Source organism: Heterocephalus glaber, unplaced genomic scaffold, assembly GCF_053883595.1.
Source record: "Heterocephalus glaber isolate CG9 unplaced genomic scaffold, H.glaber_assembly_v1.0 deba00000943, whole genome shotgun sequence".
NCBI lineage: Eukaryota > Metazoa > Chordata > Mammalia > Rodentia > Bathyergidae > Heterocephalus > Heterocephalus glaber.
This window is the reverse complement of record NW_028258175.1, coordinates 1,648,228-1,674,282: the sequence shown is the minus strand read 5'-3', so window position 1 is coordinate 1,674,282 and position 26,055 is coordinate 1,648,228. Positions and strand designations below refer to the sequence as shown.

The 26,055-nt window shown below is 59.4% G+C and overlaps 3 protein-coding genes and 1 non-coding gene across 10 annotated transcripts; 3 read left to right on the top strand and 1 right to left on the bottom strand.

The window, feature by feature from the left end:
* The first annotated feature begins 605 nt into the window (after positions 1-605).
* LOC147828630 (U6 spliceosomal RNA) lies at positions 606-710 on the top strand. The gene has a single exon (XR_015450514.1). It is a non-coding gene; the product is annotated as a U6 spliceosomal RNA (small nuclear RNA).
* A 2,093-nt stretch (positions 711-2,803) lies between these two features.
* On the top strand, positions 2,804-7,487 carry Tlcd3b (TLC domain containing 3B). 2 transcript variants are annotated; one of them, XM_004856097.3, is made up of 5 exons: positions 2,804-3,120; positions 3,836-3,919; positions 5,860-6,094; positions 6,267-6,362; positions 6,512-7,487. In XM_004856097.3, exons 1-5 carry the CDS (start codon positions 2,996-2,998, stop codon positions 6,797-6,799), a joined length of 828 nt encoding a protein of 275 aa, XP_004856154.1. In that variant the 5' UTR covers positions 2,804-2,995; the 3' UTR covers positions 6,800-7,487. The 2 variants fall into 2 exon arrangements, with proteins under 2 accessions (XP_004856154.1, XP_012931747.1); XM_013076293.3 differs by lacking the exon at positions 2,804-3,120 and adding an exon at positions 3,255-3,340.
* A 5,441-nt stretch (positions 7,488-12,928) lies between these two features.
* On the top strand, positions 12,929-17,067 carry Doc2a (double C2 domain alpha). The gene is made up of 10 exons (XM_004856106.4): positions 12,929-13,682; positions 13,955-14,034; positions 14,154-14,228; positions 14,308-14,417; positions 15,493-15,619; positions 15,695-15,754; positions 15,828-15,991; positions 16,065-16,146; positions 16,236-16,332; positions 16,408-17,067. The coding sequence occupies exons 1-10, from the start codon at positions 13,436-13,438 to the stop codon at positions 16,551-16,553; spliced, it is 1,188 nt and encodes a 395-aa protein (XP_004856163.1). The 5' UTR covers positions 12,929-13,435; the 3' UTR covers positions 16,554-17,067.
* Ino80e (INO80 complex subunit E) lies at positions 16,863-25,702 on the bottom strand. 6 transcript variants are annotated; one of them, XM_021237439.2, is made up of 7 exons: positions 25,520-25,702; positions 25,298-25,368; positions 25,132-25,193; positions 21,243-21,321; positions 21,057-21,168; positions 20,638-20,757; positions 16,863-17,303 (listed from the first exon to the last, which is right to left on the bottom strand). In XM_021237439.2, the coding sequence occupies exons 1-7, from the start codon at positions 25,598-25,600 to the stop codon at positions 17,082-17,084; spliced, it is 747 nt and encodes a 248-aa protein (XP_021093098.1). In that variant the 5' UTR covers positions 25,601-25,702; the 3' UTR covers positions 16,863-17,081. The 6 variants fall into 6 exon arrangements, with proteins under 6 accessions (XP_021093098.1, XP_021093099.1, XP_021093100.1 ...); XM_021237440.2 differs by having other exon boundaries at positions 20,638-20,754; XM_021237441.2 differs by having other exon boundaries at positions 25,141-25,193.
* Between the last annotated feature and the right edge of the window lie 353 nt (positions 25,703-26,055).

The window sequence follows — 26,055 nt, the reverse complement described above, 5'->3', positions numbered from 1 at the left end:
CCTGCAGCAGCACAAGGGCTGCAGGCTGTGGGAGCCCTATCACGAGTGGGGTCACAGCCACTTAGCAGGGTGGCAGCTGCTCAGCTCCAACGAGACTCAGAGTCAGAATGTGAGCCCTACACTGCTTCTGACTCTTGTTTTCACTGTTTTGTGTTCTCAGTTCTGAGCATCAACCTAGGGCCTTGTGCATGTGAGGCAGGCACTCGACCACTAACCGGCACCCTAGCTCTACTTTGCATTCTTTTAAAAAAGAAGCTGGGGACCAGGGATTTAGCCCAGTGGTTCCCTCACCTGCCTCACAAGTGCAAGGACCCGAGTTCAATCCCTGGTACCAAAAAAAAAAAAAAAAAAAAAAAAAAGAAGAAGCTGAGCTTTTATGTGAAACCTACCAATTGTTGTAGATTAAACAGTAACTCGGAATTTAATAAAATACTATGCTAGCCAGGTGTGGTGGCCTGCACCCTTCCAAATACAAATACCCTTCCAATCTTTGTATTTGAAAGGCTGAGGCAGGGGGATCTTGAGTTCAACATGTAGCCTGGGGTACATCATTCAAGGGCAGCCTGAATTACATAGAGAAAACCTCTCTCAAAAAGCCAAAAACAGTGCACTTCAGCAGCAAGTATACTAAAATTGGAACAACACAGAGAAGGTTTGCATGGCCCCTGAGAAAGGGTGATACATGAGTTTGTGAAGCATTCCATATTTTAAAAACAAAACATACAAGCTGGGGATATAGCTCAGGGGTAGACCGCTGGCCTAGCATGTGCAAGGCCTTGGGCTCAATCCCAGTTCCATTAAAAAAGAAAGAAAGAAAAGAAAGAGAAAAGGTAAACACTGAGCTCTGCTGGCAGCATGGTATGGCCAAAGAACCCTGTCCGTGAGCAGGCCGGGCTTTGACTTTGGGTTTATGACCTGCTTGACAAAGCTGAATGTAAGGGCTGGGGATTTGGCTCAGTGGTTCTGCTGCCTGCCCCACAAGTGCAAGGTCCCGAGTTCAATCCCTGGTACAAAAAAAAAAGTCCAAAACCAAAGCTGAATGTAAACATCAGCTCTGTGAAACCCCAGGCAGATGAGGGAGCACAGAAGGCAGAACTCTAGGGTGTCTAAGTGAATTCCTCCACACAAAGCCCTGTCTTTATCCACTCATTTTCATTATCCAAGGCAAAACCACAGCTCCTGGACCAGGTCTGTTCCATCTCTTCTCCTCTTCCCAGATCAGTAGCTTTTGTATTTTGCTCATCATTGGCTTTGAAGTTAAGCGAACATTGGTTTGAAATCCAGCTTTACTATTTTCATAATTGTGTTATCTCAGCAAGTTATCTTTTTCCTCTTTCTTTCTTTCTTTCTTTCTTTCTTTCTTTTCTTTCTTTCTTTCTTAACAGTACCATTCCCTAGGAATTGAACCCAGGGCCTTTGCAATAAGCTACATCCCCAGCCCTTTTAAAATTGTTTCTTTGCATTTTATTTTGAGACAGTCTCACGAAGTTGCCCAGGCTGGCCTCAAACTTGAGATCCTCCTGGCTCAGGCTCTCAAGTAGTTGAGGTAAAAGGTGTGTGCCACCATGTCTGGCTCAAATTTTTAAAGTTTTGTTTTGTTTTTAGTCTTCTGAACCCAAGATTTTTCTTCAATAAAACAAGGATACTATCATTCGGGAAGATTAAATAAGAATCAACAAGGGGTAGGGGTGTAGCTCAGTGGTAGGTTGCTGGCCTAGCATGTGTGAGGTCCTGGGCCCAATCCCCAGCATCACACACACACACTCCCAGTGAGGAGGAGAATAGCAACGTGGATCACCTCTCACTGTGCCCATAAAACAGTAAAACTCAGGCAGTTGCGTCCCTTTTCCCTAAGTGAGTGACAAACCCGGCGACCCGGGTCGGCCTAACGGGAGGTTTCTTTGGGGGTTTCCCTCAACTGCCACTAGGGGGCAGCACAGAACCGCAAATCTCAGCCCCTTGTGGGGAGGGACTCCGGCCGGCAGTGGTTGGGGGTCGGGGTATCTCAGGGCGAACCCGACGATCAAGTACAGTTTGAGAGGCCGCTCCGTGTCCTGAAGCCCACAGCACAGGGTGCAGCAGGTCGGGGCGGGGTGGCCCACGCCTGTGGTCCCGGGGGGCTGAGCCCGGGCAACTCACCGAAACCCTGCGGGGAGGCAGGAGGAAGAGCGACGGAGCGCGGCCCGAGCCCGCTCAGCTGCCCGGAGTGAAGGCGGGGGCGGCCCCACCCTGCGTGACTCCGGACCCCACACGCGGACTGAGGCCCGACCCAGGAGTCCGGGGTCTTTTCCCGTGGAAACCGCGCTGCTCCGGGAAGCGGCGGGGAGGTCAGGGTGAGGCGCCGGCGCTGCTCCTCGCCCTTCCGGGCCACCCCAGTGCCCAGCTAGGGGCCTGGGGAGACCCCGGCGCGGCCCCGCAGGCTGAGGACCGGGGCCTCCCCTGCGGTCCACGACCGCCGCTCCCCGGGCGCCCCGAGCCCAGCCTGGTCCCGAACCGCTGGGGCCGCGCTGGGGCCTGGGAGCGAGGCCCGGAGCGAGCGCGGGCGCCGCAGCCCCCCGCGCTGCAGCTGCGGTCTCTTTAAGGCGCCCCCCCCGCCTCCCGTCTCTGTCGCAGCCGCCGCTGTGGCTCAGAGCTGCCCGGGAGACGCCGCTGCAGTCCGGCTTCTCGGGTACGGTCCGTCGGAGCCGTCGCCCCCGCCCCCCACCGCGGCGGCCCCTCCCCTCCCCTCCCCTCCCCCGGCGCCCTCGGCGGAGCCACGTGCGGCGGCCGCGCCGGGCGGCGAGAGGCGGCGGGAGCGCGGAGCTGACCCGGCCAGCGCTCGGCGCCCCCGCCTGCCGCCCTGCGCCCCCGGGCCCTCGTCCTCCCGCCCTCCGCTCCCGCCGCCCGGCCGCCTGCTCGGCCCTTCTCCCGCCCTGTCCCGCCCGGTCCCCTTTGTGCCCCCTCGCCAGCCGCGCGGAGCCCTCGGCCGCCTGTGCCCCGCGCGTCCCGCGCCACCATGCTGACCCCGATGGTGGCCGGGGGGGTGGTGTTCCCCGGACTCTTCCTCCTCTCCAAGAACACGCTCCGGCGGCTGCCCCGGCTGCGCTGGGAGGAGGCTGACGCGGTCATTGTCTCCGCCAGGTACGCGGCCCTTCCCCGGGCTCGGCCCCGCGCTGAGTGGGGGCGGAGCGGACCCAGCGCCCCGGCCCCCAGGATCGGGCCCTCGCGGCCGGGCTCAATGGTCGTGGCTCCGCCTCCCCCGCGGCCCCACTCTCCTTCCACGGACACCCAGCCAAGCCCGGCCATCTGGTCCGCCGTGTTCAGTCTCTCTTCTCTCCTTCCCCCCGGCGCAGCCCAGCATGTGACTGAAACATCCCTGAGAGAGACAGCAGGCGCTGGGCTGGGGGCAGAGGCCACGGGCACGCGGGCCCCTTCCGGGGACAGGGCATGGGGCGTGGGAGGCCAGACTGTGCCGCCCTGGAGTCAGGGCCGGTGCCGGGCAGAAACTTGGCGGCAGAGTGGGAAAGCGGCAGGGCGCTCCGGGTGGCGGCAGGGCCCGGGGCCACAGTGAGGGCAGCCAGGGCCTCCTGCGTCCTCCCCAGGGAGACTGATCTCACCACACCTTGCCGGCGGTCACTCAGGGTCACCTCCCCGGTGTCCTGAGCGGGGAGGACTCAGCGTCCACAAGTGGAGAGTAGGACGAAGGCTCCAGGGGACAGGGTGGGGGACCCCGGCCAGCCTGGCCTGGGGAAGCTGGGCGCGGGTGGCCCTGAGGGGTGACCGAGCCGCAGCGCAGTGGCCAGGGCAGGAGGAGAGAGCAGGTGTGCAGCCCTCTCACCGTCCCTCTGCCCCCCAGGCTGGTGTCCTCCGTCCAGGCCATCATGGCCTCCACCGCGGGCTACATCGTCTCCACCTCCTGCAAGCACATCATCGATGACCAGTAAGTCCGCCTGGGCGCTACCCGGGGCGCTCGGATCCTCAGGGAGCCGTAAGGCCCCAAGCCCTTGCCTGGGCCTGGGCGAGTTACTGAAATCACTGCAGCTCAACACCCGGATAAATTTATCCAGTCCTGCCTGACCCCAGAGGTCAGAACGGGGGGCCGGAGCGGGATCAGAGGACCCACGTGGCGGCTGAGCGTCACTGGCTCCCGACCTCCCTCGGAGCCCGGGGGTCCGGCTCGGCCCGGCCCCGAGCGCGAGCCCGGGGAGAGCAGAGGCGACGGCGCCAGCCGCTGCGGGTCACAGTGGGGGCGGGAGGAGGACAAGGCTGGGGTTTGGCGCGGCCGGTGCTGCAGAGCCTGGCGCGCGCCCAGCGGCCCAGGCCGAGCGGGTGAGGCGGACGGGCCCTGTCCGTGGTGCTGACCGCGCCCTGCGGCGCCCGTCGCTCCCAGCTCCGGCTCCGCTCCCCGCTCTGGTTGGTGTCCCTGGGCCCGGGCCCTTGTCCGCATGGCCCTGACCCCTCCTCTGTAGATTGGGGCGCAGGCCGACGCCTAGGGCAGCTCTCGGCTCGTTCTGGGCAGAGCGAACTCTAGACCTGGCCCTCGCCTGCTCCCATCCCGCCGCGTCCAGCGTCCGGGCTGGGGCTGCTCAGCTTCTCACCAGAGGTCACCTTGTGGCTCTCTCATGTCCTCCCCCTCCAGGTCTCTTCCTTCCCCTCTTCCCCCTTCCTTTAATCCTCAGGTAGGTGGAGAGGATCAGGGTTAATCCAAGGGCAACAGCTGTTCCCGCTCTGAGCACCTGAGCGCCCGGTGCCTGGGGCTGGGCTCACGGCACAGGGCAGCAGGGCAGCCTGCGCCCCACCCGCAGCCCAGTCTGCCTGCCAGCCCTTGGCTTATCCACCCTCAGGAGCGGCTGGGTCCCCTCCCTGTATTGCCCCCTTTGTCTGGGGCCAGCTGCCCCTCCCCATTCCCCAACCCACTGCCCCTCGGCTCAGGTTCTCGCCCCACCCTGCCCTGGGGCTCCTCACACGGGGCCTCAGCTCTTTCTCCGCAGTGGCCTCCAGCTGACTGTGGCTTCCCTCCCGCCTTTCCGACCTCCCACCCTCCTCAGACCAGGCTTCTCTCCTCTCAGATGCACAATTCCAGAGGAAGCGCCACTGTGCTGACTCAAGGAGAAAAACGCAATGCTGCACACTCACGCGATTCTCATCTGTGTTTACTCTCAAAGTACAGAGAGCTGTCTCTGTGCTCGGCACCTTTACTCAGCACTTTCTCCTTAATGCTCAGCTAGATGCGGAAAGACAGGAGCTTGGGCCACCACCAGGCAGACAGAGCAGCACCAGCAGGCCCATGGCAGATGCATCTAGAACCTTCCAGGGCCAGCGGGCCCCAGCCTGGGGCGGTGGCTGTGCCTTATTAGGTTATGGAGCCCCCCCCCATGACTGTGTGACTGTTTCCTCATCCGTACAATGGGGACAGAAACCTCAGCTCCTCTCCTGGGCCTTGTGTGAGGACTAAGTAAGTTTGTGCTGTGTGAAGGCTTAGATGCTAGGACGGTGCCTGCTCAGCACGTGAACAGTTGGTGTACAGCCACGGGGCCTCTTCCTGTCTTGCCCAGACTCGCGCCGCACTGGGCACTCCTGGCTGCATGGCTGCCCTTTGATCTGAAGGGGTCCTTGGAAGTGCAGTGGGCTCTGCAGTCTGCCTGCTTTGGATCCCAGCCCACCACTTCCCGTGTGGCAGCGTGGCCTTGGCCGGTTCTCACACTGTCTGTAACCTGAGAGTCGCTTCCTCTCAGGGCTGCTGTGAGCACCCCGAGGCTGGCCTGCTGGACTTGCCTCCCGCCTCCCACAGACTCCTTGAGTGTTTGCTTCCTGCCTAAGACTGCTCCCTTGGGGGCCCACCCTTCCTGTCTTCCTGACCCTTCTCTTTGTGCCCAACAGACACTGGCTGTCCTCTGCCTACACGCAGTTTGCAGTGCCCTACTTCATCTATGACATCTACGCCATGTTCCTCTGCCACTGGCACAAGCACCAGGTCAAAGGGCATGGAGGGCACAACAGGGGGCCCCGAGCGCTGGGCAGCACCTGGGCTGTGGTGCGCGGCTACCTGCACAAGGAGTTCCTCATGGTGCTCCACCATGCCGTCATGGTGCTGGTGTGCTTCCCGCTGTCCGTGGTGAGTCCTGGCCCCACAGGGCGGGTGGCTCTTACCCTGTGGCTGACCCTGCAGTTCTGTGGGGGCCGTAGAGGTGGCTCCCCACCCCTGCCCCTGCCCCTGTCCACTCTCAGGGCTAAACACCTCCGAAAGAGACCCACGGGGCGCCCTTCACCTTCTCTTCTGCTCGCAGGTGTGGCGACAGGGCAAGGGAGATTTCTTTCTAGGCTGCATGCTGATGGCAGAGGTCAGCACCCCCTTTGTCTGCCTGGGAAAGATCCTCATCCAGGTGAGAGGGCCAGGCAGGCCGGCCACTGGCTGGCGTGGAAGAAGCCCTAGGCTGGGGGGGCCATGGTTCTGGGGCCTTTGGCCTGCACAGCGGTGGCCAAGGGGCCCTGCAGCTGCTCTGTCCCCAGCCTGCACCTGCTCTGTCCACAGTACAAGCAGCAGCACACGCTGCTGCACAAGGTGAACGGGGCCCTGATGCTGCTCAGCTTCCTGTGCTGCCGGGTGCTGCTCTTCCCCTACCTGTATTGGGCCTATGGGCGCCACGCCGGCCTGCCCCTGCTCGCAGTGCCCCTCGCCATCCCGGCCCACGTCAACCTGGGTGCTGCGCTGCTCCTCGCCCCCCAGCTCTACTGGTTCTTCCTCATCTGCCGCGGGGCCTGCCGCCTCTTCCGGCCCCGAGGCTCCCGGCCGCCCTCTCCCTGTCAGACCCAGGACTGAGGAGGGGGCAGGGGCCATGCCACACCCTGGGCAGGGCTCTGGGGCGGCGGGTGGGGCTGGAAGCCCTGGGCCTTGCCTTAACAGCCCCGAGACTGACAGAGGACTCAGAAGGGCAGGGGCAGCTACCCTCAGGGATAGGGGGCAACCAGGTGACCAACTGGAAGACCGGAGGGGTCTCTTCTGGGACAGAGCCCAGGGCAGGGCTAGTGACCCTTCCCACCGGTGAGCCAGGAAAGAGGAAGGGGGCGTCCTTCCAGCCACCGCTGAGGCTGAGGGTCTGTGGGGAGAGGGGAACAAAGGACATGGGGGCCCTGCTGCTAAGGACACCCCAGCCCCCCTGCTGCAAGCCCTCTCTGCTCCCTGCCGTCTGGGAGGAGAGGACACCCTCACTCTCCTTGTGGGCCTCAGGGGCCCAGCTGCTCCCACAGCTCTTCTGTAGGGAATCTTATTTATTTTATTTATTCACCCAAATTCAAACGGATTTGCTGGGGGAGGGGGAGGGAGGTGGCTGCTCCCCCTTCGCGCCTCCGCAGTGCTGAGCATCCGGGGGCGGGTGAGGCTCACATCTCGCCCTCGGGCCCTGGCATGGCCCTGGTGCTACAGACCTCTCCAGGTTTCCTCCACTCAGGTCGGGGACCCTGGGAGGTGCTTCACAGACTGCTAATAAACATGACCTGCGTGAACGCCACCAAGGCCAGCTGGGTCCGTTCTTTGAGGCCACAAAGGGAAGAGGTGGGGGCCTGGTGCATGGGGAGCAGGACGACCCCTCCTGCTGCTCAGTGAGCAGTCAGGGAAGACAGAGTCGAAGTCGGGAACCTTTATTTATCAGTGGGAGAGAATGGCGACCTGGGCGCCCGGCCGCATCCATGACCCTCGTCCACTCTCTAGGCTCCTTGCCGGCAACTCCTGAGGGGCATGGAGACCAGACAGGAAGTCGCATACCAACCACTTCCTGAGAGGCAGGGCCCTCTGGACTCCCGAGAGAGGAAGAGGGTGGGCCGGGCACGGGGCAGGCCTCACACGTGGATGCAGAACTGGAAGAGGAGGTAGAAGAAGGCCACCACCAGGATGCCCACCAGGATGTGATGGAAGAGCCCAGGACCGGAGCCTGCGGGACAGGAAGGTCAAGGCCAGTCTGGCCAGGGAGGAAGGAGGCTTTCCCTCAGCTGCTCCTACCTGAGTGGACAAACTGCACGGGTCTCTCTCCGATAAACTGGGCCACTGCCTGCAGGCTGGCCTGGTCTGAGTCTGGGTAATCGAAGAAGTCAGGTCTCTCTACGAAGCGTGGGGGCGCTACTGGTGGGGCCAGAGCCTTGGTGCGCGCCGGCCTGAGCACTGGGACCCAAGGCAGAGGTGTGACAGCGGCCACGCTGGCTCCCCCAGCCCCACCCGACAGGGCGACGGGCAGAGGCCCGCTGGAGACCCCAGGGTCAGCCCCGCACCCCAGGGAGGCCCAGGCTGGCTGGGATGCGGAGGATGGGGAGGGAAAACAAGGCCCAGGGCGGGCTCCCCTGACGGCAGTGTCCTGACCCCGCCTCCCTTCTTCCCGCTGCTCCGGAGTCGGCTTCCCACCGGCGCCTCCCGCCTGCAGCGCAGCCAGCCACACCCACATGGGCAGCCAGGGCCCCAGCCTCATGCGCCTCGGCCCCTCGTCCCCCTCGTCCCGCTCGGGCTGGCTCTCTGTGATGTCACACCGGAGCCGTTCTAAGGGAGCAGCGAGGGTGGGAGGAGGAAGTGCGGGGAGTGGGCTCTTCCCTGGAGCGGCGGGGAGAGGCTGGGCCCGCAGGGCCTTGTCCTTCAAGGAGCAGAGGAGGTGGGGGGGGCTCAGGGTCCGAGGTGACCCCTCCCCCGCACCATAAACAAACAGACAAACAAACAGCGGTGGCTCGAGAATTTATACACGGAAGGGACTTGGGGCGCTCTTGCTGAAGGCAAGCTGGACCTGTGGAAGGTGCGTTTGCGTGGCAGGCACATTTGGCCTGGGAGTAGGGGACCAGGGTCACGCACCTCTACTGTCCCTGGGTTGCACTGAGCTTCTTAACACGGTGAGCGCTGTGCGCGCAGTACCTCCATTAACGCCGGGGCCTCACGAGGCTGGCTCTGCCCAGAGGGCAAGGGATGTGGGCAACAACTTTCCACCCGAGGCGTGGCTCCACGGGGCTCCCTCTCGGTCGCGTCCCCAGTCCAGCCGCACAGGAGTCTCCGCGTCCTGGGCCTGCGCGCGCGGGCCTGGCCGAGGAGTGGCGGGCTTTCCCCGCCAGGGGGCGGCAGCGCGCAGGCCTCGCGCCCTCGCCGCCTCCGCCAGGGGCAGGTGGCGTCTGCGGCAGCAGAGGGGGCTCCAGTCCGGGCAGGGTGCGGGGGCCGTAGTCAGAGGATTCCCCGGCCGGCCCGAGGGAAGTCCCTGCCCTCCGCAGAGCCCCGCAGGCCGCGCTCACCGGGCGATGCCCCCTAGCCCTGGCCCTTCCCGCGGCTGCCTCACCCCTGCCCCTGCGGCGGGGAAGCTGGCTCCCCTCTGATTGGCAGGTAGGCCTGTCTGTCACAGCTGTGTCCGGCCCACCCGGCCAAGGACGCTCAGGGTCGCCAAGGCCGGCGGGTGGGGGCTTCTGGCCCTCTCTGTCCCCTGCTGGGGACCCTGAAGCTCTAGCCGTGCTTCCTCTGCCCCGCGACGCCGAGAGGCCATTGCTGTGATCAGCTTCAATTTCCTAACTAGAAAAAACCCCAAGACGGAAAAATGAGGGAAGCCGCAGGCGCGGCGGGGAGGCTCGGGGCTGGCTTCTCCCAGACACCCCGGTTCCCACCCCGGGAGCCTGGGCCTCCGCCATTGCCCAAAGAACCCAGCTGCTCTGTCCACACAGCCCTCTCCATTCAGGCAGCGGGTCACCCTTCACCCTCTCGTCCACCTCCAAACGAAGGCTGAGCTCCTGCAGCGTGCGGGGCTGCTCCCGGGCCACCCGGGAGGCCCACTGGACACACGCTGTTCTAGTGTGGGCAGACACCTGTGCTCCCCCACCACCATGTTCTGTTTGTTTTTGTTTTGTTGTGGTTGGTTTTTGTTGTTTTGAGACAGGGTCTCAATATGTAGTTCAGGCTGGCCTTGAACTCACAGCAATCCTCCTGCCTCAGCCTCCCGAGCACTGGGACTACAGGTGTGTGCTACCACTCCCGCTGACCTTTAATGTATTTTTCAGCCTCTTTTGGTACAGTCTTGTCCCCGCCACTCCACCAACACTACTTTGTTCAAGTCCACCAGTGACCTCTTTATTTGGCAAATTGAATGTGACATCTTTTTCCACTCTGTCTTGGCAGGGCACCCATCTCTGGTCCCAGCCCAGGAGCCCTCCTTCCCAGTTTTCTGGGTCCTCCTCTTGCCAGCTCAGCCTTGGGTCCTCTCTTTTCTATGTATATTCGCTCTCCCTAGGTGATCTCATCCAGTTTCATGGCTTTAAATACCATCCATATACTGGTGACTCACAAATGTATATTTCCAGCCTAGACCCCTCCTTGGAGCTCCAGGCTCCAATACCCAGCTTCCTGCTTGATGTCTCTGTGTCCAAAAACATCTCAAGTGCATCAGATCATAGCTGAGGCTCGTGAATCCAGTCCAAGCCTCTCCATCGCTCGTCGTTTCATCTCCACACAGGGTCCTCCAATCCTCTACATGCACTGATCAACACAAGTTTGGGGACGGCCTGACCCCTGGCTGTCTCTTATCAGACAAGCCCGCAGTGAAAACCTGTGGTTTGATTTCCAGCAGAAATCTCCAATATGTCTACCTCCTTCCCCCTCGGCTTCCTCCCCTCCAAGCCACTGCCAAGTTTCCCTGGCTTACTGCAACAGCCTTTGGACCAGTTCACCCAGGTTTATTCTTACCCGCCAAGATCTGCTCTCCATCCACCAGCAGAACCAACTGAAACACGAGGAGCCACTATTCCAGCACTCCAGCGGTTCTCCCTCAGTCCAAGTGTGATTCTGAACTTCTCTCCTGCACTGCAGGCCCCTGCCTCCTTGTCCACTCAGACCCCTCTCGCTGCCCCTCCTCAGCATTCTCCAGCCGAAGAGCCTTCGGCCTGTTCTGCAAGCATTCTCAGTTCTTGATGCCTCCCGGGCTGTGCAGACCTCACCTCCAACCCCGAAGGGTGAGTGCAGACCACTCTTCCACTGCTTCAGTCTGCTGGCTGGAATTGCCTGAGTATTGTCCACGTCCCCTGCAAGGCTGCAGAGCGAGAGATCACCGCAATGTGCATGCTACCTAAGAAATCCATGCTGGGCCAGGATTTAGCTCAGTGGTTTCGCTGCCTGCTTCGCAATTGCAAGGACTCGAGTTCAATCCCCCGTACCAAAAAAAAAAAAGAAATCCATGCTGAACGACAGGGCAGATGCACAGGGATGAGACATCTTCCAGCTCTCAGCGAACCAGGCCCAAACTGCGCACCATGAGAAGATACTCCGAGGAGCCAGGTTGCTCAGCCGCTCCCTTGGTCTTATCCCTTTGTTTTAAAAATGTATTTCTCTGGGTATATCTTAGCAGAAGAGCCTGTGCCTAGCACGGGCGCGGCCTTGGGCTTGACCCCCGACACACACAAACACATACGGAAAAGGACATGCATAGAACTTTAGTGCATACATACGTATTTTAATGTGTTCTTTAGCATAGGGAGCATAGGTTCACAGCATACAATTTAAAAGGCACAAAAGAATGTATATTGAGAACTCTTTCGGATTCCTGCTCTTTCCTGCCCCACAGCAACCCCCTCAGAGGCACCATAGTTACAATTTATTTTCTTGTAAGCCTTCTGGAAATAATTTATGCACAAATAAATACATAAAAGCTCTTGCCCTCCTGGCTCAAATGGCAGCATTCCACACATCCTGCTCTGCACCTTCGTTCTTTAAGTTAAAAGGAGATTGTGAAGCTGATAATCTACATGTGCATCAAGAGCCCCCTTTCTTTTTTGTGGCTTCGTACTATTTCATCATAGGAAGTCATGTCATGACTGATTTAATACCCTCACACATGGATGTTTCAGTTGTTCCCATCTTTTGGTGCATGGTGCAATGAAGAATCTTGAATTTAGCAGGACACTTTGGTGCTTGCCTGTAATCCCAGCATTGGGAGGAAGACTGAGGCAGGAGGATGGAGCTCAAGGCTGGCCTGGGCTGTGTAGTGAGACCCTGTCTCAAAAAATATGATTAAACACAAACAAAATTTACACAATTTTTTGTGCACGTGCTACAGATGGAACCCATGGAGGTGTGCATGCTAAGCACTGGCTCTACTACTGAGGCACTCCCAGCCTCGGCCGTTTACACACTGACAGTGCTGAGCCTGTCTGCATTGTGGCAGCCTCTGTTAGGCCCCAGCATTAGTGAGGATAAGCTAGTGGCAGGCCCAGTTGGGGCCCTCGGGGGACTCAATGAATCACCCCTCTGGCTGCTGCAGCTCCTGGATTATAGACATGGAAACAGGGAGGGCACACAGAGCAGCAGAGGTGAGTCTGAGGTGCTCCAGGAAGACCCTAGGAACGGGCCAGGATGCAGAGGGCACCGGCAGGCGACTCCCGGCTGCCAAGGTGCAACCTGGCGGCCGGCAGAGGTGGAGGGCTAGGGGCTGCTCTGCAGGCGGGAAGGCCTGGTGAGGACCTGGTCTCTCCCTTGCTCAGTCTGGGTCGGAGGAGGGGGATCAAAGGCCCGGGCAGGCATGGGGCGGGGGGTGGGGGGATGGGGGGTGTCAGGTCCAGGCTGCTGGGCATTCAAGGCCAAGCTGGACACCCGCCCTGCCAAGGACTGGAACCAGAGAGGGCAGGGGTTGGGGGTAGGGGTGGATCCCCAAGGAGATGCCACCCCTGACATGGGGACACTGGCCTTGGGGGCTGGGTAGCATTGGAGGAGAGGCCTCACAACCGAAGGGAGGAGGCGGGAGGGAACCTCAGCCCCGGGTCTCCCCAGCAGTGACCCGAGATCCCAGGCCAGACTGTGGGGAATCCACACACCCCTCACCACCCCCCGCCGGTCGGGTCACTGCGGCTCTCCGAGCCCCGCCCCACGGCCACCGGGGACGGGCCTCGCCTTTGTCGCATGCTCCGCGGGGGAGGGGAGTGAAGGGAGAAATGAGCCAGGGTTGCCATAGCAACTAGGCCGGTGGTCGCCCGGAGACCCGAGGGAGAACTGCCGGGTTCCGGGCCGCGGCTTCGGCTTCTTGGGGGCTCTGGGAGCCCGCGTGCCGGGCGTGTGTGCGCGAAGTTCTCGGGTGCGTGTGCGCTCGTGTCTGCGTGTGTGTATCATGCGTGTGAGCTTGCACACGTGTGCGCAGGAAGTGCCAGGGCGAGACGTGTGTGCCAGCCCGCGCGCCTGAGCGTGCGTCCTCGCGTGCGCTCCTGAGGGTGCCCGGCGCGCGTGGCGAGTGTGAGCCTGGAGCCGCCCCGCCCAGCTTCGCCTCCGCCCGCGGCCTGCGCTCTCCCGGCTCCCCAGCTCAGACTCCGCGCGCTCCCTCGTCCGGAGCCGCTGCCCGAGCCGCACCTGTTGGAGGCGCAGAGACAGGTGCGGGGCGCGGAGGCCGCCCCTGAGCGGAGAGCAGGAGCCGAGGGCGGGGCCGGGCCGAGCCGGCTTCTGCACCCCGCTCCCCAGCCCGCGTGCTGCATGAGGGGCCGCCGGGGCGACCGCCTGGCCGTAAGCATCCAGGAGCACATGGCCATCAACGTGTGCCCCGGGCCCATCCGGCCCATCCGCCAGATCTCCGACTACTTCCCGCGCCCCGGCCCGGGGGACTGTGGGGAGGCCCCGGCCCGTCTGGCCCCCCTGGCCCTGGCGCCCCCTGCGGGCCTCCTTGGGGCCACCGCCCCCGAGGACGGGGCCGAGGTGGACAGCAACGACTCGGACGACACCAGTGAGTGTGGGGGCCTCAGGTTGCGACCCTGCCGGGCGTGCGCGAAGGGGCGGAGGGGCGGGAGGCCGCCCAGCTGCAGCCGGGCCGAGATTGCAGCTTCTGCCAGGCTCAATCTTCAGCATTTCTGCTGAGACACCGCCACCCACACAGACCCAGTGCGGGAGCCGGCCGGACGGGCACACGCACACGCACTTGTGGGCCACCGGGGATGTGGACGGGGAGGGGCAACAGGGCCTGGCCTCCAGCGTGACACACCCACGTGCCCTCCGCAGCTGCCCTGGGGATGTTGGAGTTCGACCTTCTCTATGACCGGGCCTCCTGCACTCTGCACTGCAGCATCCTCAGGGCCAAAGTGGGTACCCTCCTTCCTTCCTCCCGGCAGCCCCCGCCCAGCCTTGCCCCCTGGCTGCACCCCACCCAGGACCCAGTCTGCGGGGGCCCAGAGCCCACCGCTTCTTCCCACCCCCGCAGGGCCTCAGGCCTATGGACTTCAATGGCCTCGCCGACCCCTACGTCAAGCTGCACCTGCTGCCAGGAGCCTGCAAGGTAAGGACCCTCCCAGCTTCTCCCCAGAGCCCCTCCAGAATGTCCAGGGGACATGTGCCAGAACCCGTCCCACACCCAGGCCAACAAGCTGAAAACCAGGACTCAGAGGAACACGCTGAACCCGGTGTGGAATGAGGACCTGACTTACAGTGGGATCACAGACGACGACATCACCCACAAGGTGCTCAGGTGAGTGCCCTGCTGCCGACCATGCAGCCCGGAGCCCTCTGCAGGACTGAGAAACCATGGCCTTCCTTGGTTCCCTGACCTCCCTATGTGCCACTAAGCCCCTGCCTCGCTCCCAAACCCAAACACTCCCAGGCAGTGTTGCAGGGCCCTTTCCCTCAGCTCCACAACTCCTGACCTTTGCCTGGCTCTTCTACCTGGAGAGACCTTCGGCTTCTGCCCAGCCCAGCCCAGCCCAGCCGCCCAGATCCCACTCACCCGCCTGAGGAACAGTGCGAGTCCGCCTCCTCCAGGAAGCCTGCCGGCCACGGGACAGCCCTTGAGTCCTGACTACAGACAGCCCTATGCATCTGAGGTCCACCTGTCTGTCCTCAGGTCCCCTAAAACCCAAGCGAAGTTTTCAGGGCCAGGGAGCGTGCTGTCACCCCAGGAGATGGAGGCGTGGGGACAGCACCTCAGGCAGCTGGGCACAAACCTCACTCAGGAGCCTTGTTCTTAGTGATAGGGAGGTCAGCAGGGCTGCCCCGAAGAGGCGAGTCAGGGCCTGGTGCAGCAGCCCCCGTGTGGGGGAAGGCTGGGCCCTGTTCAGAGGTAAGAGCATGAGGCCCAAGGGCAGGAACTGAGCCTTACTAGTGAGCATTTCCTGTGTCTTCGCTTCACTTGCCCTCACGATGCTTTAGGAGGTGAGCACTGCAGATGAGAACGAGGCAGGCTGAGTGACTTGCCGGGGCCACATGGTGCCTAGAACGTGGCAGGGCTGGGATTTCGGCCCCACATGCATAGCTGCTCAACAGTCGCTGGCCAGGGCTGCAGGGGGCAAGTGGAAGTAAAGGCAGCCCTTTCACTCTGGACCTGCCTGGACCACGTGTCTCCTGTGGCTGCCTGTGCCCAGCAGGCCCACACTGGTGACCCTCCTGGCTCTTACGGCCTACATCTGGGGACCCAGACGGGCTCCCGAGGGCTTCCTGCAGCAGCAAGAGGAGGTGGAGAGTGAGGGCAGAGAGGGGACTGGCCCGGGGACCTTCCTCCAGCTGGAGGGGCTGAGGTGCCCAGAACCCTGACCGGAAGTGCCCCCCAGGATCTCCGTCTGTGATGAGGACAAGCTGAGCCACAATGAGTTCATCGGGGAGATCCGAGTGCCCCTCCGCCGCCTCAAGCCTTCACAGAAGAAGCATTTTAACATCTGCCTCGAGCGCCAGGTCCCGGTCCGTAGGAGCTGTGGGGATGCCCGTGGGGAGGCTGGGGGCCAGGCTGTCAGCATGTCTTCTCTGTCTCCTCAGCTGGCATCCCCCTCGTCCATGTCCGCAGCGCTGAGGGGCATCTCCTGCTACCTGAAGGAGGTGAGGTGGCTCACAGGGGTCGCAGCCTGCCAGGAGGCAGGGCTGGGCCAGGCTGACCCGTGTCTTCCTGCAGCTGGAACAGGCTGAGCAGGGACCTGGGCTCCTGGAAGAGCGTGGGCGCATCCTGCTGAGCCTCAGCTACAGCTCTCAGCGCCGGGGGCTGCTGGTGGGCATCATTCGCTGTGCCCACCTGGCTGCTATGGATGTCAACGGCTATTCTGACCCTTATGTGAAGACGTAAGCTCTGGCCCGTCTGTCCAAATCTCTCTGGGGCCTGGCCCACCCTAACTGCATGGCTCCCTCTGCCCAGGTACCTGAGACCAGACGTGGACAAGAAATCCAAGCATAAGACATGTGTGAAGAAGAAGACTCTGAACCCAGAATTTAATGAGGTGAGTGGGGAAGGGACTGGGAATCGAGGTGAGCTGGGGACAGCAGGGGCTGGAGAGGCCTCACGCTGGGGATGGCTCCTCTCGCCCAGGAATTCTTCTACGAGATACAGCTCTCCACTCTGGCCACCAAGACTCTGGAGGTCACGGTCTGGGACTATGACATTGGCAAATCCAACGACTTCATAGGTGAGGGCCGGGCCTGAGGGGGGGGCCGGGCCTGAGGGCGGGGGTGGTGGGCAGCGCTCACTCCCTCCTCTCCAGGGGGTGTGTCCCTGGGCCCGGGGGCCCGCGGGGAGGCTCGGAGACACTGGAGTGCCTGTCTGCAGCAGCCGGACGCCCCCCTGGAGCGCTGGCACACCCTGACCAGTGAGCTGCCCGCCGCGGCCACAGCACTCCCCTCAGCCTGAGCGGCAGCAGCTGCCATACAGGCCTCGCACGAATGTGCTGCACGTTTACACAGGGTGGATGCCTGGCCCGCCCGCCCCGCCTGTCTCATTGAGTCTCGTGGCCTGACGTGGCCTGACCGTGACCCTCGGTCCACACTCATATGCAAACTCCTCCCTCACTCTCACCAAGCATGCAAACCACCCACCGCACACCCTGGGGAGTGCTGTCCCCAGCCCTCTCCGAGCTGCCCGGCCCCTCGACACAGGAGGAGGTCGGATTAGGGGAGGTTTGGAGGAGAATGTTTCCAAAGGACAGACAAGAGGCGCTGCTGCAACACGGACCTTCATTACAGTCCCAGCCCGACAGCCACCCTTCCCAGGCACGCCCAGCGAGGCAGGTGCTCCTGGCCACTCACTTAAATAATGTCCTGGGGCCCTGCCACCTGCTGGGGACACTTGTGCATGTTTACGCCTTTTCTGATTGTGTCAGTGGCCAAAGCATGGCAACTGTGCATCAATAAACATGGAGGACGCTGGGCTGGCATGCAGTCACTCCGGGATGTCGATCACCAGGTCGTCGTCCCCGTCCAGGGCGTCGTCCCCACTGCCTGCGTCACTGAACATCTGCCGAGGGACGGTGCTCAGGATCGTGTGGGGGGGCATCTTGGGAGGGGGTAGCGGGGTCAGGGCCGCCCCGACCCCAGCCCCAGGACCCTGGGCAGGGAAGGCCAGCAGCCCGCCCACGGGGCAGTCCGGGGGTCCAACCGCCATCTGCAGCAGGGAAGAAATACAGGGGACTGGTCAGTGGCTCTGGCCTCCGGGAGGGCGGGGCGGGGTGTGACGGAAAGGGAAGGAAAGGCCGCATGCTGCCCGCCAGAGGCGCCCATCGTCCTGGAGCCAGTGTGCAGCCTCTCCACCGGCAGCACCCTCCTCTCCTGCACAACCCCCTGGCTCGAAGAAGGTGTCACAGGCTGCCTGAGCCTCAAGCCTGGGCGACTTCTTTGGCCCCCAGAAGCTGTAATACCTCTCGGACAGCCCCTCCTGGGATCCCCATGGCACAGCCTCCCCAGGGCCAGCTCCTCCACACTGCAGCCAGGGGAGCGCTCCAGAACAGACCCCAGCTCAGGGCCGGGCAGGGTGCAAGTGGCTGACCACAGGCCCACCCTCCACCAGCAGTGTCTCCTCAGCAAAAGCCCGGCTTGTCCTGGGGGCGGGGCCTCCAGTCTCCCAACCTCCAGCCTCCCCTGGCAGGCCCCCACAGTCCTCGCCACAGATCGCTCTCTGGCTGTCAGCAACAACCTGTGTTCTCTGGGGGCACAAACGGAGGTGCAGGGAGGCGGCCCGTGGGTCCCCAGGGGCAGGTCCTGCCTGTTCCAGCCTCGCCAGCCCTGCTCGCCCCTGGGTGGTGGTAGTCAGAGCGGGTCAGGCAGCAGGGCTCGAGGCCGGCAGCCCAGAGGTCAGCAGGAGCCTTGCCCTGAGCAGCCCTGCGGCAGGCCCCACGTGTATGCACACGAGGAGACACATGCGTGACCAAAAGGACAGCTCTACGTGCACTGTCGCCTCCCCAGCTACCACTGCAGGGTCCCCACCCTGTCCCCGATGCCCTCCCCTGCCTGGACCTCTTCATTATGACCATGGGCAGCTAATGTGCGTCTGTGGCTTGCTGGGGCCCAGGTGCTGGGCTCAGTGTCCCCTGTCCCTAACTCCTTTCAGCTTCATGTGACTGCCTGAAGAGAGCGAGGCTCACAGATAAGTGACATGCCCACGATGCATGAGTACATGGAAGAGCTGACTAAAGCCCCGGCTGGTTTTCTTTATCTGGGACAGGGGATTTTTGCTATGTTGCCCAGGCCAGCCTTGAACTCCTAGACTCAGGTGACCTCCTGCCTCAGCCTTTTGAGCAGCTGGGACTATATTCGTGCTCTGAGTGACTGTGTCAGCCTCAATGCTCACGGTCACTGTCTCTCATCTGTTTCTCACCCGAGCCTTGAGGGACTCCACTCCCTCGGCAATGGACAGCCCAAGATCTGGGAGTCCTAGCAGCCTTCTCTTCCCAACTCCTGCTGCATCCCTCATGTTTTTGCTCTGTGCACAGCAACTGACATGAGCCCCTCCTGGCCAACACTGTCTCCAGGGTTTCCTGAGCCTCAGTGCCTGGCACCCTCCACAGCAGGGCAGGCTGCAGCCTGAAAACCTGCCCACCCCTGACACTTGCCTGTTTGCTCGGGGCTGCCCTGACCCTTATCTTCCCACTGCCTGCCAGAGGAGCCAAAGCCAAACCTTTCGGTAGGGGCCAGTATTTTGTGTGCAGGCATGTGCTGCTAAGAATGCACCCAGGCCCTATGCGTGGTAGGCAGGTGCTCTGCCACTGAGCTCTGCACACCCAGCCCCAGAACCCACACTCTGAGCCACTAGAAACACAGCATCTGGTTTGATTCTGCTTCAGGACCCAGACGGCGGGCTAGGGACCAGCCTGGCCCCTGCTCAGCTCTGACTGCACACCAGACGCACTGTGCCTTTCTGTATCTTCAGCTGCTGCTCAGTACTCCTGGGGCCCCGTGCTCTACCCTCTTTGTGGACTCCCAAGGACACATCATCATGAACTCAGCTCCCAAATGCAGCTCTCGACATGTCCAAGGCCAAACTTCTGCACTTCCCTCCAGAAGCTGCTCCTCCCAGTCCCCCGTCTCAGAGGAAGACCACTCCATGTGTCCCCAGGAGGACTGGGGCTCCTGGACACTGCTCCCTCTCTCACCACAGCCACACCTGGGCTTCCAGAAAACTTCTGGCCCCTTCTTTAAAACGGACCCCTGGTCCACTCTGCACCCTCCACAGCCACTGGGTTTCTTCAGTCACAGCCTCACTGCCATCTAACTCATTCCCAGCCCCTGCACCCAGCAACACCTCTAGAGCAGTGGTGGCAACGTGACTAAGATGTCAACTGGACCGGATCTGCCACCCTTCCTCCACTAGTTCCCACCTCACAGGACAAGGCAGTCCTTCAGCACCTCCAGGACCCACTTTCCCTTCCCCCGATCCTTGCACAGCCTGGCACTCGTGCCCCCAGGCCTTTGTCCAGCTGTCCCTGACAAACTCTTTCCTTGGGCCTGCCTGGGGATTTAGCTCAGTGGTTCCAGCGCCTGCCTTGCAAGCACAAGGTCCTGAGTTCAATCCCTGGTACCAAACAAAACAAAACAAAACAAAACAAAACAAAACAAGGCCCGGGGATTTAGCTCAGTGGTTCTGGCGCCTGCCTTGCAAGCACAAGGTCCCGAGTTCAATCTCCGGCACAAGAAAACAAAAACAAAAAAATACAAAACAAAACTCTTTCCCAAAGAGCGGATGGCTGGCTCTCATTTCCCCTAAGTCTCTGATCAAGCAACACCCCAGCCCACTCCACCACAAATGGCCCCACCACCTTCGGCCCCACCATTTTCTTGACTGTTTTCTAGACTAGGACTTAATTATCTGATCTATCTCCTCCCCAGCTTGCAAGAAGTGAGCACGAGGGGTTATGTCTGCTTTGTCCATGTTCTTAAGTGCAACACCTGAGACAGAGCCTGGTGTGCAGCAGGTGTTCCAGGAATGCTTGCTGATCCCACCTCGTCTGATCACTACTTTACACACCGCAATTTTGAGCTTCAGAGGGTCAAAGAGACCTGCTGGAAGTCATGTGTGGTTTTTTTTTTGTGGTATGGGGATCGCATTCAGGACCTTGTGCTTGCGAGTCCAGCAACAGCACCACTGAGCTACATCCCCGGCCCAGTTGTTTTTAACTGGGAAGCCTAGACTGGATTCCAGACCCCAAACTCTGTTTCCCCGGGTGCTCTCGGCCAGTGGGAATGCTGCCTTGCCAGGGTGGGACCCTGGTGCCCTCAGTCTCAGTGCTCCCAGCCAGCTCTGGCAGACCTGTCTCACAGTGAGACTGAGCCAGGCCTTCTCTCATCTGCTCCTCAGTGCTGGCCACAGGCTGGACCCCAGTAGTCGCAGACAGGCCTTTCCAAGTCCTTGACGGCCCCCGTCCCGATGGCCCCCAGCCCGCACTGAGCCTCCCCGATGGCTGTGTGCCTCACAGCCCCTCCCTGTCGCCCCCCAATCAGGGTACCTTGAGCTTCCGGGGCAGGCGGGGCCGTTTCTCCCGCTTGGGCCTCAGGGGGCTGGGCTCGGGCAGCTGCAGGGCCAGGTGGTCAGAGGGGAGTGGGGGGTAAGGCGGGGAGGCCAGCTGCTGGCAGGGGCGGGGCAGGGCCAAGGGGAGAAACAGGAAGAGCGGGAAACAAGAGACTGTGAGGAGTGTGGCCCGGCTCCTGGAGACAGGGGCAGTGGCAGGACTGCTCTCCTGTCAGGCGTGCCCTGTTCCTGCACCTGAGAGGGCAGCCTGGGCTCACACTCTCCAAGGGACACAGCTGGCCACAACAGGACAGAGGTCCCGAGTGGGCTGGCCTCACCCCATGCTTAGCCCTCTGCCTGTGTGACACCCACCTCACTCCCAGGCTTTAGGCACTGCTCTCGCCAATCCCAACTCACCGAGCTCAGGTACGGGGACGGCGTCCCAGAAGCCTGGAGGGGAAACCCCGATGAGGGCGGCAGGGGCAGGCCGGAGGGGGAGGGCGCACTGGCCAGCGGAGGGCTCCTCTTCCTGGAGAGAGGATGGGAGGCCTCAGAGGCCGCCGGAGGCCCACGCTGGCCTTGGGAAGGCTGGCCCCTCCTTACCTCTTAGGGGCTGGCGTGTCCGACAGCTTGGGCATCCCCTCGGCCTCACTGTTCTCTGATGACGCTGTGGCATCCGAGTCTGTGGGGGACGGCTCATCAGTGGGACTGTGCCCAGCGTGCCCCAGAGGGGGGCCCACAGCACGCCCAGTCAGTGTCCTGCTCTGGCTCCTCCCTCACAGGTCTGTCAAGCACATGCTGTGTGCCAGCCCCCTTTGCAGCACCCCCTCTGCTGGCCTTCATGGCCCTCCAAGGAAGGAAGACAGGACGGGTATCACTTCCACTTTCTAAATGAGGCCAGGGGCTCAGGGAGCAAGCAGGGGCCTGGGGCTTGAACTTGGCTGTCATTCCTTGACTACTCTATGCCACTCTCTTCTTGTTTGCCTCTAAGCTGCCTTCAACTCCTGCCTCTGCTTCCCCTACTCAGGGTCCTTTTAATCTACCCCTCAAATCGCTCCATTTCTTCTTTCATCATATATTATAAATAAATAATACTTTTTTTGTTTTTTTTGGAGACAAGGTCTCACTATGTCATCTGGGCTGGCCTCGAACTCACACTGACCCTCCTGCCTCAGCCTCCTGAGTGCTGGGATTACAGGCATGCCCACCACATCCAGTATATAATTAAAAGAATTTTTAAAGATCTTTCTGTCATCCATTCCTGCCACCCTAACTGCCACAGACTAGACCACTGCCCTGTACAATCCCTGCTCAGCAGGCTCCAGTCTGCCACCAACTGTCCACGCCGACTACAGCACGACCTAACATAGAGACCTAAGCACACCCTCTCTGTGACATTTTCCATGGCCTGCAGGCATCAGCAGTGCTAGAAACAGAACCTGCAGCCTTCCACTGAGCCACATCCTCAGTCCCTTTTTCATTTTTGAGGTTAGAGTCTGACTAAACTGTCCAGACTGGTCTCAAATTTGTGATCTTCCTGTCTCAGCCTCCTAAATAGCTAGGATTACAGACATGAGTCTCTAGGCCCAGCAGTGGTGCTTTTTGTTCTGGGTTCAACCTACCTTTCCAGTTGCAAACAAAACTGTTTTCTGATATGTCTTTTTGAAGCACTGGAGATTGAACCCAGGGCCTTGCACATGGTAAACATGGGCTCTACCACTGAGATATACCTCTAGGCCCCTAAACTGTACTCTTTACATCATGCCAACCTCTTTCCTCAAAAAGAAATTTCCTAGTCTAGTGCTTTTGTCAGAAAGCCTATAATTCATTGAACAACCGCTACATGACACATGGTTCCCAATTTCTCTGCTCGGATGGATCCTTTACAAGGCAGATCAAGGCCCGGGGATTTAACTCAGTGGTTCCACTGCCTGCCTTGCAAGCATAAGAACAAGAGTTCGATCCCCGGTACCAAAAAAAAAAAAAAAGGCAGATTGAATGCTACCTCCTCTGAGAAGCCTTCTGGAATCCCGCCGCCCTGTTAAATGCTGGTTCTCCTCCTCCTCTCATGCTCAGGCTCTCCTTACACTGTGCTGGGAAGCATCATGTGGACCCCGCAGGGCCTGAGTGGAGGCCTACATCTCTTGGCTCATGCTCCTCAGATTTAGTCCAGTCTGACCATGAATGTGCTGGGTCCCCTCAGGGCTCCTGTCCTGAAGTTCCCCTCAAACAGGAAGTTAACTCAAAGAACATAGGGAACCGAGAAGCAGAAAAAAGGGGACAGAATAAAGCCACTTTCTGCCATGGCCTATATGAATAGCACCTACTTTCTCTAACCTTGTAACAGTCGTTCCTCGAGCCTAACTCCTGTAACAGTGAATAATAAGTTGTAAGGTGCAATGAAACATTATCTACAGAAACAAGCAGCCCAGCTACCTGCTGTATGCTGATCCATCCCCTAGATCAACGCTTAAAGGCACATTTAATCTGATGATCTTATAAGGGCCCTATTCGGGAGGAGGCCCATAAATGTCCACCACAGGGCTTTTCAAACTGTGGAGCTCAAATCATTAGTGATCTCAAAATCAATTTTGTTTACTACTGGCATTAAAAGAGAGGACAAAGCTGGGTGTGGGGGAATATACCTGTACTCTCAGCACTTGAGGAGGCTGAGGCAAGAGGACTCCAAGTTGGGAGCCCAGCCTGGGCAATTTAGTAAGACTTTGTCACAAAAAATAAAAAAAGGGCTAGGGATGTAGCCCCCAGATCCAATGTGAAGGCCCTGGACTCAAACCCCAGTATCAAAAAAAAAAATTAAAAAAAATTTAAAAAGCTGGACATGGTAGCACACACATGTAGGAGGATCACTATGAGTTTGAAGCCAGCCTGGGCTACATATTGAGACCCCGTCTCCAAGGAAGAAAGAAAGAAAGAAAACTGAAGGGGGAAACAGTCTCAAAAAAAATCAGAATAAGTTGCCTTTAGAAATCTTAAAAATGTTTCATAAATTTTTTTATAAGTATGAATATGGGCCTTGGTCATGATGTAAAAGATAGTTAATTGTAATCAATAATAAAGTTTGAAAAACAGCATTTTATATCCTTATCCCTTTATTAACTCAAACCAGCCTAGCTCTTTCTTATCTCAGGGAGCCTGCATTCATTATCCTGCCAAGAAAGTCCTAGCTTGGCCTTCACTAGATTGGGTTCTTCTTTTTTATTTTGGTACCGGAGATCGAACTCAGGACCTTGCATTTACAAGGCAGGTGGCAGAACCACTGAGCTACATCCCCGGCCCCTGGCTTCTTCTTGTTAGCTCCCCACTCATATATTTCCCAAAAAGGCCTTTCCTATGGGCACTCTAGTCAGATAGTACCTACAGCCTGCTTTTGTGTGGTGTGCAAGCTAGGAATGGCTCTGACACTTAAAAAAATGTTTATTTTTGTGGTACTAGGGGTTGAACCCAGGGCCTTCAGCCCTCACACTGACCAGCCCATTTTAAATTTTTTTTTTTTTTTTTAAGACTAGATGTTGTGCTAAATTGTCCAGACTGGGTTTGAACTTTGAATCCTCCTGCCTTAGCTCCCAAAAGTGCTAAGATTATAAGAATATGCCACTATGCCCAACTTTTGATCTTTAAAAATGTAAAGGCTGGGCATGGTGTCATATGCCTGTCATCCCAACACTTGGGAGGCTGAGGTGGGAGGATCACTGTAAGTTTGAGGGCAGTCTGAGCTACATAGTTCCTGAACTACACAGCAACACCCTGTACAACTGTGACCCCAGTACTCTGAGACAGTAAGGCAGGAGGATCAAAAGTTCGAGTCCAGCCTGGGCAATTTAGCAAGACCTTGTCTCAAATGGGAGTGGCAAGGGTGTGTGTGCATGTGTGTGTGTCAGCAGCTGGAAATGTTAGCTACTGCAGAGGCCCTGAGTTTCATTCCCAGTACTGAAAAAAGATCATATTTCATGGAAAATTTGTGAAATTTGAATATATAATTCAAATTACAGTATCTATAATGTTTTATCAAAACACAGTCGAGTGCATTTATTTATATACTGGCTATAGCTGCTTTGACACAAGCTGAGGAGTTTTTTCAAAGACAGTATATTCCACAAAGCTTAAATTGTTATCTGGCCCTTTGCAAAAAGAATTTGTCAACTTCTGTCCTCCTCCCACCACTACCACATAACCCTGGTTCATCCCTTTCAATCCATACAGCTATCTAAAATTCTAGTTTGTTACTTTGTTTACTTATTTCCCTCTAATAGAATATATATTATAAGAGGTCAAGGGTTTGCACATTTTTGCTCCTGTTGTATACCCTGTGCCAAGCTCAGTGCTGGGAACACAGGAGGTGTTCAATAAACACTCGAAGGAAAGAACTGTAGAGACAAGGAAGCAAGCAGGCTCAGGTCACCGGAGAACGCATATGCTTCCAGAGTCTAGGAGTAAGGCCAAGGACCATTTCCACCTCTCAACTTTTCATGACCTTGCTCACCGGACGAGTCTTCATCCACGTTCTCGTACTGCAGAAGTCGATCTAGGAGGAAACTGAGGGAAGATGGGAGGAGTGCTTGTTTCCATCCAGCAGTGTTCCCTTGGGCCCCTGCCCCTCCTAGAGGCCCCACTGGATCCCCCAAACGTGCTTCCCTCACCTCTTGTCTCGCGACACCTTCAGCAGCTTCCTCTGAGCCTTCCTCAGCTCCTCCTGGAAGCACTCGTGCTCCTGTAGTAAGAGAAGGGCCCGGGCTGTGCTGCGCATCACAGGGCCCGGGGACAGCTCGCCCATCGCCCACGCCCTCTCCCCCTCCACAGGGGCCAACTGCGGTCCTCTCAGCGCCAGGCCTCATGCACAACCTCCCCACCCCAGCACTCACGTAGATGAGAAACTTGAGCTTCCGCTTCAGATTTCGGTATTTCTTTTTGTAGTCCACTTCGCCGTCCGCCGGCCCGTTCATGGCCAGCCCGGGGGCAGCGCCTTGGCGCTGCGAGTCCCCCTACCCTGAGCCAGCTCAACAAGGACTCTCACGCTCTTCGCTTCCGGAGACTCTACGAGGTTGCGCCCGCACGGCCTACAACTCCCGGCAGGCCCGGCGCGGGGTGCGTAACCACGGGAACCGCGCCGTCGGGGAACACCCGGAAAGGAGCGCGGCTTCCAGTGGCCACACTGAAGATGGCGTGACAGGCACCCTGTGACGTCACGAAGATGGCGGACACTGGCGGGCGCCGTTAGCGAGTCCAAGTGAACTTGGAGATTTGGAATCACAGAAAGGACTCCCTCAATATTCCTAGTCTCCTCGCTAGGGTACCCTTTTTCTTCTCTTTCGAAATAACAGCGGCCTTGCTGGTGTCCGTGACCACGGAGGAAGGTGGCGTCGCGAGCTGATTACGTACACCCAAAGGTTATCAGTAA

Bases quoted from the DNA above. Each gene is read 5' to 3' on its own strand.
- Tlcd3b (XM_004856097.3), top strand. From the start codon at position 2,996: ATGCTGACCCCGATGGTGGCCGGGGGGGTGGTGTTCCCCGGACTCTTC. The intron at 6,095-6,266 runs GTGAGTCCTGGC...TTCTGCTCGCAG, and splicing joins TGTGCTTCCCGCTGTCCGTG to GTGTGGCGACAGGGCAAGGG. The intron at 6,363-6,511 runs GTGAGAGGGCCA...CTCTGTCCACAG, and splicing joins TGGGAAAGATCCTCATCCAG to TACAAGCAGCAGCACACGCT.
- Doc2a (XM_004856106.4), top strand. From the start codon at position 13,436: ATGAGGGGCCGCCGGGGCGACCGCCTGGCCGTAAGCATCCAGGAGCAC. The intron at 14,229-14,307 runs GTAAGGACCCTC...TCCCACACCCAG, and splicing joins TGCTGCCAGGAGCCTGCAAG to GCCAACAAGCTGAAAACCAG. The intron at 15,992-16,064 runs GTAAGCTCTGGC...CCCTCTGCCCAG, and splicing joins TCTGACCCTTATGTGAAGAC to GTACCTGAGACCAGACGTGG.
- Ino80e (XM_021237439.2), bottom strand. From the start codon at position 25,600: ATGAACGGGCCGGCGGACGGCGAAGTGGACTACAAAAAGAAATACCGA. The intron at 25,369-25,519 runs GTGAGTGCTGGG...CTCTTACTACAG, and splicing joins AGCTCAAGTTTCTCATCTAC to GAGCACGAGTGCTTCCAGGA. The intron at 21,322-25,131 runs GTCATGAAAAGT...CGTCCCCCACAG, and splicing joins AGACTCGTCCGGTGAGCAAG to ACTCGGATGCCACAGCGTCA.